Source organism: Tauraco erythrolophus, chromosome 23 (genome assembly GCF_009769465.1).
Source record: "Tauraco erythrolophus isolate bTauEry1 chromosome 23, bTauEry1.pri, whole genome shotgun sequence".
Classification (NCBI taxonomy): Eukaryota; Metazoa; Chordata; class Aves; order Musophagiformes; family Musophagidae; genus Tauraco; species Tauraco erythrolophus.
The window spans coordinates 8,417,027-8,428,201 of record NC_141487.1 but is presented as its reverse complement, the minus strand read 5'-3'; the positions used below and the strand labels follow the sequence as shown (position 1 = coordinate 8,428,201).

General features: G+C 54.1%; 2 protein-coding genes across 2 annotated transcripts; one reads left to right on the top strand and one right to left on the bottom strand.

Annotated features, from left to right (window-relative positions):
- Positions 1–192: 192 nt before the first annotated feature.
- Positions 193–1,941, bottom strand: CCDC27 (coiled-coil domain containing 27). The gene is made up of 5 exons (XM_086625814.1): positions 1,870–1,941; positions 1,648–1,725; positions 1,162–1,374; positions 453–557; positions 193–330 (listed from the first exon to the last, which is right to left on the bottom strand). Exons 1-5 carry the CDS (start codon positions 1,924–1,926, stop codon positions 193–195), a joined length of 591 nt encoding a protein of 196 aa, XP_086481940.1. The 5' UTR covers positions 1,927–1,941.
- A 972-nt stretch (positions 1,942–2,913) lies between these two features.
- On the top strand, positions 2,914–10,609 carry LOC147527174 (uncharacterized). Its single transcript, XM_086625796.1, has 9 exons — positions 2,914–3,158; positions 3,248–3,772; positions 4,722–4,792; positions 5,144–5,252; positions 5,896–6,026; positions 6,344–6,451; positions 7,445–7,563; positions 8,064–8,220; positions 9,029–10,609. The coding sequence occupies exons 1-9, from the start codon at positions 2,914–2,916 to the stop codon at positions 9,175–9,177; spliced, it is 1,614 nt and encodes a 537-aa protein (XP_086481922.1). The 3' UTR covers positions 9,178–10,609.
- Positions 10,610–11,175: the final 566 nt, after the last annotated feature.

Genomic DNA, 11,175 nt, shown 5'->3' with positions numbered 1-11,175 from the left:
CAGACCAATGATTTACAGTGAACTGTGCTCCGAGGCGGTTGAAACCATTGAATTAGATATTCCCGCAGAACTTGATTTCACTAAAATGACTTTATTTCTTAGTCACCATCTCAAAACCAAGGAACAGGAGCCCGAAGCCGGTGACATGTTCCAACTCAGCCGTGAGGGCTGCTTTTCCGGCGCGGGAAGGTGCTACCTCAGGGGGCTCTTTCTCCTTCCCTTCGCACTGGCAGGCGATGACGTGGACGTGTTGATGCTGGAGAGCGATGGGACCTTGCTGCCTTTCTGTTTCAGCATCTGATGGAATTCCGTCCATTCGTTAATTATTTTCTGAAATGAGGGATGTGTGAAGGGGTGGGAAAGCATTAGCCGGAGAGCAGTACTGCAAAGTGTTCTCTTGTTTCATCGGTCCGTGCCGGCTGCTAGAAGCAGAGTTCGGAAGAGCCACGTACCTGCATTGCCTCCAGCACCTCTTCGTCCGTGACCTCTGCCTGGGGAGGCTTGCTGCCTGCCGTGCTGAACGTAGCCTGAATTATTTTGCTTCGGAATCTTTCAAACTTTGGACAAAAGAGGAAAGAAGTATGTGTGTTTAGTCTTTATATACAATTCTTTGGCGTTTGCATGAATTTACCAAGACTACGCTGTCAGCCTTGGACAAAGTACTAGTGAACGATGAAGTGGAAAGTAGTTTATGTGAAATCAGAGGCAGTTTGAGTGGGCTTCACTGCAAGTTCTGTGATAACGATGTGTTTCTGGGTGGACCGAGTCCCTACCCCCAGGCATGGGGCTCTGTGCTTGCTACCAGGCATATGTGCCTGCAGGAGACAGCTCTAAGGTGATATCTGTTACTTTGAGTCTGAAAGGAGATTAGAAATCTGGTGATGTAACTGTTCTGACCTCGAGTTTCTCAAGGACTTCTGGTATTTAAGGCCTGTTTGCTTTGTTAGTGGCAGAAGAGCTGCGTGCTAAAAAGCTGGGAAGCAAACGGGCTGAGTTTCCTGCTCCTCGGGCCCTGGCAGCAAAGGACTGCAGTGCCCTGGTGCATCTCCCGCTGTGCCACTGCCCGAGAATGTCTCTAAGCTTTCAGTTTCTCCGCTAGAAGTGGCCGAATCGTCTCCCAGGAGGGCGGGAGGAGCCTGACGTGACGGAGGCTGCACTTACCCTGCTGCTGATGCGTTCCAGTGCCACCCTAGCACGCAGCTCGCTGCGCTGCAGCGTCTCAGCTTGGCTCTGGATCTCCTCCTGGGCCCGCTGCTGCGTGTGGGCGCAGCGTCGGCCGGTCAGAACCTCTGCCTGCAGCTGGCTCACCGTCGCCTGCAGCTCACTGATCAGCTTGTTCTGCTCAGCCAGTTTGGACTCCTGGTCTGTCACAACCTGAGGACATGTGTAAATCAGGCAGTTACAGTGAGGAAGAAATGAGCAGGTTTGGCTGTATCTTCCCAGTATCTGGTCCAAATGTTTCTTGTATTTTCTGGGCAGATTCTACTGACTTGCAGCCTTGCCAGTACTGGTAACCATTATTGGCACTTTGTCTAAAACTGCAGATTGAGTAGGTTTTTTCATGTGGCAAATTCCCCTGAGCCTAAACCAAGCACAACTAAGCAGCTGATAGGAGAATTTTCTATAGCAGCTTTGCGCCAAATTTACCTGTCGAAGACTGCAGTTCTCCTTCCCTATTGTCACCATTGTTTCTTCCTGTTTCTGTTCTTCTATCAGACTGTAAAACTTAAGAGAAAATATTTTACGCTTCAGTTTTGCAGTTCAGAGGTGTACCTCCTGTCTTTGAGGAAGGGATCTGTCGCCCAGAGCCCGCCTTCCCCACTGCCAGCTCTGCTAACGGCGATGCCCACCATGCTCCCAGGGTGGTACCTTGGTGGACATGGCTTGTAGCTGATTTTCTCGCTCTCTCAGCTTCTTTTGGAGCATCTCCTTTTCAGAGTTGGTTCTCCGAAGCTGGGATTCTTGGATCTCCAGTTGCCTTTGCAAGGAGGAGATGGCACCTGTGAGGTTGGAGTACTACTGTAAGCAAATGGAATCCCTGCAAAAGCTTCGTGGCTCCTTTTTTTGGGTGAGCATAAGCAGAGCTGCTGTAACCATCTGAGAGAGACCGTGGGTGACATTAATGCTCCAGCCACAACGGTGCTGGTGAACAACGCATTCTGTAGTGGTGGCTGTGATACGTGTGAAATTAACTCCATTGTGTGGGGACTGGCGGAGCCGGCAGCACAAGCGCAGGTTTGCTGGAATGCCGGAACGCTGGGATGCCCCAGGACACTGCTCAGGGCTTCCTTGTGCCCTTCGCTTCTAAGAGGGGAGAGAAGGTGGTTCCAAAGGCAGGGGCTGAATGGGAGCAGGAGGGTTTGTGCTTGCGGGACCCTAACTGGGATGTTTTCCAGGCCGGAGGGGCGGAACCGCGGGAAGATCATAGAATCATGGAATGGTTTGGGTTGGAAGGGACCTCAAAGATCACCCAGTTCCAACCCCCCTGCCATGGGCAGGGACACCCTCCACTACACCAGGTTGCCCAAAGCCCCATCCAGCCTGGCCTTGGACACTGCCAGGGATGGGGCAGCCACAGCTCCTCCGGGCACCCTGTGCCGAAGATGAAGCCGGCAGCGCGTCCAGCCGGCGCCTGCCCCGCGGTACCTGTGGCCGCGCCGTGGGCCTCCCTCGCCCTCCGCAGCTCCTCCCGGAGCTCCCGCTCGGCGCCCCGGCTCTCGGTGGGCTCGGCCGCCTCGCTGCCGGCTTCCTCGGGGGCCGCGTTGCCGGCGCCGCCGCGCTCCATCTCCGCAGAGACGGGCGGGGAACCGGGACCGCGCCCGCCCGCCCGGGACGCCGCGCGCGGTTGCCGGGCAACGGCGGCGCGGGGCCGCGCTTTCCGGTTCCGGGGCGGCGCGGGGCCGCGCGGCGGCCATGGGGCGGAAGAAGAAGACGCTGCACGACTACGCGGCCGAGTTCTCGGAGCTGGCGGTGAAGCGGCACCTGCTGGAGCGCGGCGCCGCGGGGGAGGCGGCCGTGGTGGAGACGCTGTACTGCACCTCCTGCCAGCTGCCCATGCGGGTGCGCCGCGACCGCATCCTCGAGCACCTCTCGTCCGGCCGCCACTACCGCAACCGCCGCCTGCTGCGCCAGCACGGCCCGCGCGCCCCGCCGCTCCGGTGAGTGCCCCCGGTGCCCCCGCCGCCTCCGCCCCTCGCTCGGCGGGGCAGCGCGGCGGCCCGCCCCGACCCCGCTCTGTCTCGCCCAGCTCTGCAGGTCCGGACGGCGGCGGCGGCGGCGACCCCCCGCCCGTGCAGCTCGGCGCGCCCGCCCTGCTCGCCCAGCCCTCCCTCGTCCTCGCCAGCGCCAGCCAGGGCATGGTGCCCTCGCCGCCCTCCTGCCACGAGCCGCTGCTTCCCCTCCAGCCCGCCGCCCCCAGGGAAGAGCCGACACCCTCCACCTCCGCCAGCCGCCCCCCGGCACGTGCCGTCTTCCACACGAGGGTCGTGCCCGCTCCCTCGAAGCAGGCCGGCCAACGGGGGGCTGTGCCCGAGGGCTCCGACGGCCTGGTGCCCATCTCGCGGCGTGGCGGCGGCGTCGGTCTCGCCCTCTTCGGCGTCGCGCTCGCTGACAAAGCCTTGTTCCAAAGCCTGATGGAGGAGAACGGCTGCTGCCTGCTGTACGTCGTGGAGGATCAGCTGGAGGAGGTGGAGAGTGCCCTCGGCGCCGAGTTCCTGGCTGGCACCAGGGTGCTGCGGCAGCAGGACGCCGACATCGCGCTCAACGATCAGCGGTACTGCCCCTCGGTAGCTCCCGCGCGCGCTTCCTCCCTGGCGCGAGTGGCTCCGAGCAGAGCGTGCTTCTCCTCGGGAAAACGCTGCTGTGCCGCAGCGGAGCTTGGCGAGACCAAGGGGCCGTCCCAGCTGAGCCTCGCATCGTGTGCCATCTGCCCGTGGGTGCTTTGGGGGTCCCTGAGAAGCTCAGCTGGACTCGCACGCCTGAAATCTGTGGAAGCTTGGAGGGGTTTAGTTGCAGGCAGTTTTGTTAGGAAGGATAAAACCCCCTTATTTTCCTCCATTCCCATGGAGCGGTAAAGGACACGCTGTCCTGCTGCCTGCTGGTTTTTCTGCTGGGAGCAGCTGGCTGCCTTTGAAACTGTGTGAGACAAGCGAGGAGTGCTGCGACTGGGAGGGGTCGTGGCGCTGGGCTTTACGGCTGGACCGGACAAGTAACATCTCGGGATGTGGTTACGGTCCGTTCCCCAATTGGTGTTTTGAATATCGCTGCAAAAGTGAAAGGCAGAGCTTTTAGGAAGGATGGATTTGGTATTAGAAACTGAAGAGTGGTGATAAGCCAGGATGTACCAGTCAGTTCTTCAGCAGCTCTGCCACATAAACACTTTGGATTTCCCAGTACGTGTTAGCTAGCGGGATTCAGCTCATTTTCAAAGGACGCCTTTAAAAGGCTTTCTCCTTTAGGATGCAGGAAGAGCAACGCAGTTCCTTTGTGCCACTCGTACTTTTAACCTTTATGTGCCATCCTGTGTTTTATCCTTGCAAGCAGCTACCCAGTTCCTTTTAGAACACGACTTGCTCTTCCAGAGCAGTGGGTTTTTTTTAACTCTTCCTCAAAGTTTAAGGCAGCTATTATAAAAATAACTGTGACTGAAAGGAGCTTTTGAGCGTTGCTCGTTCTGGTAAAAACCTTGTCTTCACTGAAGATCTTTGTTTTGACTTCTGCAGAGTTTCTGGAGCCATTATTTGTTCACCGCCTGAAGAAGCCTCTGAGATTGTCATAGATGCTTTGCGAGCAGGTAAGAGGACCGGCCGCGAGTTCAGCTGTTACCGCAGTCGGTAGCATGCGTTGAGCCAGGCCTTGTAGGGAGCTTGTACTGTACTGGTCCCAGTATGGCCGCACGGAGTGTCCGGCCCTAGAAATACCAGCAGGACTCCAAGGAAACCAGTCAGACTTCGTGGGGTCTGTAACTAGCTGGTGAAGCCATAGCTGGGGGCCAAAAGGGAGTTAGTAACGTCGACAGATGAAAAGCCATGCTGCGGTTCCACGGAGCCCGTTTTCCGGGACGCAGTGATGTGTGTGCTGTTGCGAGACAGAAACGTTCCGTTCGTCTCGCCTGCAGTCCGGTTTTCTGCGCCGTTTTGCCTAGGAAAAGGGGTGTTTTGCGAGAAGCTGCCCAGTTTTGACCGGCAGACCGCAGAAGCTTGTTTTGATGAAGCTGACAGATGCGGAAGACCGTTGGTGTGTGGATTCTACAAGTAAGACCAGCTTTTTTCTTCTGATTTACGCTGGATAAGAAGCCGGTGTCTGAAAGTAACATGATTTCTTAGGCTTTCCTGAATTTGCCATCAAATAAACTTAGTTTCACTGCTGCTTGTTAACGTTGTTCAGCTGGGAGTTAATTGGATTGGATTAATTCTTCATGCTTAATGGAGATAAAATCTAGCTGTCATGAGATTAAAATAAATGTTCACTCGAGTGGAGCTTTCAAGATGTGAAAGCTCCAGATTCTCTTTTAGAATGGTAAAAGGCATTTGGGGTCCACAGTTGTGCAACGTTTTTCCAATAGTTGGAGCTTCAGAGAAGGAAACATTGGATCTGAGGGTAGCTGTCCTTTTTTTCTCCGTTTGATGGCTTTGTTGCAGTAAACTAGAAGTAACATTGGAAGAAGGCAGCGAGTTAGGTACGTTCTTTAAAATAGCAGAGAAAAAGGCTGCTCTTTGAATATATTTTCATAATGTTGAAACTCTCAAACTTTTGTGTTGTCGCTGATTTGCTAATATATATGTGCGGTGAGGTCCACGTGTCGCACGCTCGCCGCTCTCTGCCGTCGAGCAGTGCCAGCCCCAGCGACCTCCTCCTCTTCCAAACGCTGTGCCACGTTCCTTTTGCCCTTTGAAGGCGCTTCGACCCAGCGCTGCAGTTCTTGTGCAAGAAGGTCCGCGACAGCCAGGCGCTGGGCAGGATCCACCGGATAGCGACGGTTAGCAGCACGTATCCGGCAGCGTCGCTGAGCTTCCTGAAAACCTCAGGTACTGAGCAGCTTCCTTCTGAAAAGGTCGGTCTCAAAGGACTGGGAATGTGTCATGCCTCGTGTTCTGGTGGAAAGTCCCCCATGTTTGTGTAGCCTTAAGATCCGTGGGTTTTCTTCTGAGGAGCGTTTTCTTTACCAGTCTTTATTTTTGTTTCATTTTTCTGATTGCTTTTAGTATTAGTTTCTTTGACGCAGGGGGCTTTTTCTATCGATCTCAGTGCAGTTCGGAAATGTCCACGGGTACAGAAGGGCACGTGCAGAAATGCTGTGAGTTTTAAATGTGGAGACCTTGATGCTCGGTTTTGCTTCTTCCAGGTGGAATTTTTTATAACGCTGCTGTGCACGATATAGATATTATCAGTTTGTTGTTGGGAGAGAGTGCACCAGATACCATATTTTCACTGGGGCATGCGTTCTGCGCAGGTAAGAATAAACCTTTCGATTGTTTATTGCTTACCTCTGGACTTGAGTACTAAAATTGGGAAGAAAGAGTGTGCGAGAGCACGGTAGCCGTGACGTGATTGTCCTGTCATAGAACAGTCGGAAAAAATAGTCTGGTGGAATCGAAGGCAAGTTTCTCAAGAAGTTGTTGTAGCCAGAGTGTTCAGCGATGATTCCTGAATGTTGTCCCTTCCCCGCTGGTGCGTAGCCGTATCGCTGAGCTCTGCTCCGTGTGGCAGCTGAGGGGTGTCAGGTTTGCCAGTGGAGAACCAGAGTGCAGAAAACAAGGAGCAAAGCTCCGTGCTTACGGGAACGTCAGTGCAGTCTCTTCCCATTCTGTGCTTCCTCTGATTTCCCTGGCACTTTCCTGTTGATCTCAGCACAGCTAAAGACACAAATGTACTCTGGGTTGTGCCAACCTGACGGCCACGCTCCGGGTTGCCAGACTAATTTAAGCTAACCGTAAAACTGGAAGCCGCCGTGCTTTAAATGGAAATGCAAAGTTTTAATTAAAGTAATTGCAGCTGCCGCCAACCTTGACTTGTTGTTCGGAGGTGTAGTATGCAATGTTATAATCTATGGTAAAACGTTGAAATGCCACAAACAAAAGCCCCGGGGAGGGTTTTGTGGCATCTGCCTCATTCTGGAAGTTGGCTGCTCTGAGTCGTAATAAGCTGCGAAGCCAAACGCGTTTGGGGGAAGCGGGGAGCCCTCTGGGGAGAGCCCCGGGCTGGGAAGGGGGAGTTCAGGCCCAGGAGCTGCGTGTTTCTGCAGAGCTGCTGGTTCTCCGCCACGAGTGCCGATGGAGGTAAAGCAGCGGGCGCGCCGCGGAACGCGCTTTGCCGTCGCCGTTGCTTCCCGTTGGGAGGTACGGCCGAGCCACCGTCGCCTCTCCGAGGAAGCAGAGCGCTTTGCAGTCGTGGAGCTTGCTGGTGTGCTGTTCCCGGTGTGAGCCAGCGCCTTTTTGTCACTCAGATATGGCCTGCCTGAAGGATGCAGACACTGTAGTGGTCAGCATGAAATTCCCTAGCGGAGCAATTGTGACTTTGGACATCAGTCAGCACTGCACTAAAAGCTGTGATCAGAGACTAGAGGTGCGTTCTCCCTTTTCGGTCAAGCCTGTCGCGACGCCGCAGGCTGGCACGATTTCACCCCGGCTCTCCTGAGGCTGAAATGTCGCACGGTTCATTCGTCTTCCCAAGAGTTAAGGATATTAAAGGGGAAGAAAAGTGTAAACTCGGAGGCAAATTGTCTGTAAATTCCAGAAGTCACGAATTAGAGCAGATGTGTGGGCTGGATTTGGGGAGTAAGACTGTTAAATACTTAAAAAAGGAGCTTTGCTCAGGTGGGGGAGAAAAAAAGAAGGGTGGAGGTGTCCCGTAAGCAGAAGCCACTGTGCTACAACACGTACCTGGTGTTTTCTGTTGTGTCTGACCCGTACAAGGGGTATGTCTGTTGTAACTCCTAATTTTAGAAGCTACTTTTTCCCTGGTTATACAAACCAGGACATCTGTAGACTAGCCAGGTGTTTAAGAGGGAAAGCGTGATAACTTAAAACCGTTGTTCTCTTTCCTGTTCGCTGCCTTCCCTGCAGGTCCACGGTTCTCAGGGAACGTTACGGCTGGATAACCAGAATCCCCTGGGGATTACGGAGCACGGGACTTCAGTGTCCATATACTCACAGACCCACGCTGACCGCTACAGAGAGGCATACAGGGAGCTCTTCCGACACTTTCTGAGAACGCTGAAAGGTGGGGCAGAGCTTACGTTAGTGGCTGAGGTTGCTCTGGGTTTGCTTTCGGCAGAAACCCCTTGGAAGCTGTTCCAGTAGCAGTTGCAATTTGGTGTTTGTGTCTGAAATCCCAAAAAGGAACAAGTAGGTGTGAGAAGTAGGAATGAGGTTCATCGTGGTGCAGTTTGGGGCCGTGTTGCGCAGGCGATGAGCGAGCTCCCCGTAAGCCAACGCGGGGTTTGGCGCGCCGGTGTGCGCCCCGGCGAGCACCGGGGTTCCCAGGGGGTGCGTGTTGGGCACGACGGCACGTGCCGCTCGGCACACGCGTGCGTGGAGGGGTCGGATCCGCCTCCGAGGGAGCTCGGAGCTCGAGGAAAGTGCACACAACCAACCTGGCTTCAGTAAATGGAAATCACTGACTCGGCTTCCTTAGGGGTGCGCTGCTCTTCTCGCTTTCCGGGGGGTGAGGGACGGAGTGTTGATCTGACACTGCGTTCTGGGAGGAAATGGAAACTGGGAGGGGAAATTATACTGGGCCTGTGCTGTCGTTCGGGACGAAGCAGACGTTTATGTCAGCCAGGAGGCCCTCAGCCGGAGCCCTGGTGCCCAGAGGGAACACAGAGCTTGCTGTTCTGCTGGCTCTGTTGACAAAATCACGGGATTTTAGTCACAGGACAGGAAGGCGAGAGGGCTGGGACTTTCTTTTTAAAGCCTGAGGCCCCAGCTCCGGGAGCAGCAGCGGGATGCCGTGGTGGGCGGCGATGTGCTGAGAGGCAGAGCAGGTGGTGCCAGGGGTTTCATCCGGTGCTTCGTTCCTGTCCCTGCAGGCAAGGAACTCCCCGTGGTAACCAAAGAGCAGCTTCTCTGGACGATTCAGATCGCCGCAGCCGCTGAGCAGTCCTGGAGAAACGGATCCGCCATCGACTTGCGCAACGAGGCGATGGATTCGTCCATGATCAAGATGGAGATAATGTGATACACGATGGAGATAATGTGATACACGCTGCTGTTTCCTGAGGGAAGGGACAACCGTTCAGCCGTGCTACAGTGAGGCCTTCCCGCCTCACGATGTCTCCACTGCAACCTTCAAATAAGACTTGCGGTTCGACGTTTCCGCCGGGAATGCCCAGAAGACGGAGACACTTCTGAACCAGCAGCTCTCGGCGCTGAGGCTGCGGATGTTTCTCAGCACGTCAGCCAGAGCCCTCGAGAAATTCTGGGCGGTTTCGTCCAGGCAGCTTTTCCTCCTGGAGAGCTCTGCTGGCCGTGGAGCTCTGTTCCCCTGGGAGAAGAGCAACGCTCCTCACACCGTGGTAAGGTGGTGTAGACCACCAGGAACGGTGCCAGCGGGTGGCTTTCCTGGCAGCTTCGCAAGCGAGATGACATAATGCTCCAAAAAGATACGGGAGCATCCGCCTGGTTCGTACCCATTTCCCTTCAGTGTATGCAGGAACGGGACTTCTCTGCTGAACTCTCCTCTGAGCCTCCTATTTATTTTGCTTGTTGTTTTTACTGGGTTTTCTAAATCTTTTTGTAAAAAAGTTACAGTCTGGTTTTCTCAGGGGGTGGGGAGAAGAAATGCGAGAGCAGGGAGGGAGACCTGGGAGCATCCTGGCGTGAGAGAGGTGGGAGACTTCGTAGGAAGGCCATAAATTAAGGCTGTTCCAAGGAGGAGCAGAGCACTTGGGCGTTTCCATAATCAACACTGTGTTGTTAAAGGGTTTGTTCAGAATGCGACCTGTGAAGCGGTGCTGGGGCCCTCCCAGTGTCCGTTGGCGAGACGTGCGGTGCCAGCTGGGTTGTTCGGTGCCCGGGCTCGGCGTCGGCCGGGTCACTGGGTCGCTGTCTGGAGGCTGGCGTTTTCCTTGCTTAAATGCAAACGTTGTATGTTAACGTTTTAGTAGCAAAATTGAACTGATATTCGCGTTCTTTGGGTGTAGGAAGGGCATCTGATCGCATATTTTAAAGGTTTGGGTTTTTTTACAGTCCAGCAGATTTGGAATACACACCACGGGAAAAGATAGTGCCTTCAACAACAGGTGAGTGCTTTTAAACCAGGTTCTTTGAACCTTTTTGTTCTGGGGTTGAGCTTGTTGCAGACGGATTGGTTTGACTGTTCTTGTCTGTTTCTCACACGCCAGTTTCCAGGATCTTTGGAAAGGTTTTTTTATTGTATTCAAATAACGTTCTTGCCTTTAGCGTTAGTTTATAAACGACACTTGCTGCAAGATTCTTTAGTTCAATCAATTTCCAATTCCTACGTACGGAATATATATTACTAAAACTAGAAGTAGCGGTGACATTTATAACTAAAGACAATTCTCTCGTGGAAATGTTTTTAACGGTGTAATTTTTCAGACTCAGAAAAGCTATGTCTTAACGATAAAGATTGCTATCAATTTCATTCTCTATTTTCTAGTAATTTATTGAAAAAAAGGAGAAAGTTTTACCTATAAAGTAGATGTTTGCCTCTCTGGACATAACCACTACAGCAATTTATTACTAGCAGGTGGGTTTCCTTTCGTTTTGGTGGGGTTCTAGGCTGGCGCCGGGCAGGTGGGACGTCCGTGGGACATCTCCCTTCAGTGGAGCACTGGGAGCAGAAGGCTGCGCTGAGCTTTCCGGGGAATGCAGGCTGCTCACATGCTCCCCCGGAGCAGCGACCCTGGTTGTGGAGGAGGAGAGCTCCCTGCTCCCGCGGGCCACGTGTCCTGGGGTCTGCCAGGAGCAAAGGGCCCGTTAACGGCACCCGCGCTCCAGGAGCTGCTCCTGCTCCTGCACAGAACCGCGTCTCCCCGTGGCTTTGCGGTCGCTTGGTGAAGCAAAGCAACTCGGGGCCCTGGGAGGACTCACGCCGCAGGGCTGCTCTAGGAGGACGCTTTCCCTACAATTTTAAGCCAGACCTTAGTTGCCAGGTGTTGTAATTCCCACATGTGCTTTTATTATGTTACAAAAAAACAACAAAAAAAGAGAA

What these genes read in the sequence shown, in the direction of transcription:
- CCDC27 (XM_086625814.1), bottom strand. Translation starts at nt 1,926, where the DNA reads ATGCTCCAAAAGAAGCTGAGAGAGCGAGAAAATCAGCTACAAGCCATG. An exon ending in AGAACTGCAGTCTTCGACAG is followed by an intron (nt 1,375 to 1,647) that starts GTAAATTTGGCG and finishes ACATGTCCTCAG; the next exon opens with GTTGTGACAGACCAGGAGTC. An exon ending in AGGTGCTGGAGGCAATGCAG is followed by an intron (nt 331 to 452) that starts GTACGTGGCTCT and finishes CCCTCATTTCAG; the next exon opens with AAAATAATTAACGAATGGAC.
- LOC147527174 (XM_086625796.1), top strand. Translation starts at nt 2,914, where the DNA reads ATGGGGCGGAAGAAGAAGACGCTGCACGACTACGCGGCCGAGTTCTCG. An exon ending in GGGGCATGCGTTCTGCGCAG is followed by an intron (nt 6,452 to 7,444) that starts GTAAGAATAAAC and finishes TTTGTCACTCAG; the next exon opens with ATATGGCCTGCCTGAAGGAT. An exon ending in GCTGTGATCAGAGACTAGAG is followed by an intron (nt 7,564 to 8,063) that starts GTGCGTTCTCCC and finishes CCTTCCCTGCAG; the next exon opens with GTCCACGGTTCTCAGGGAAC.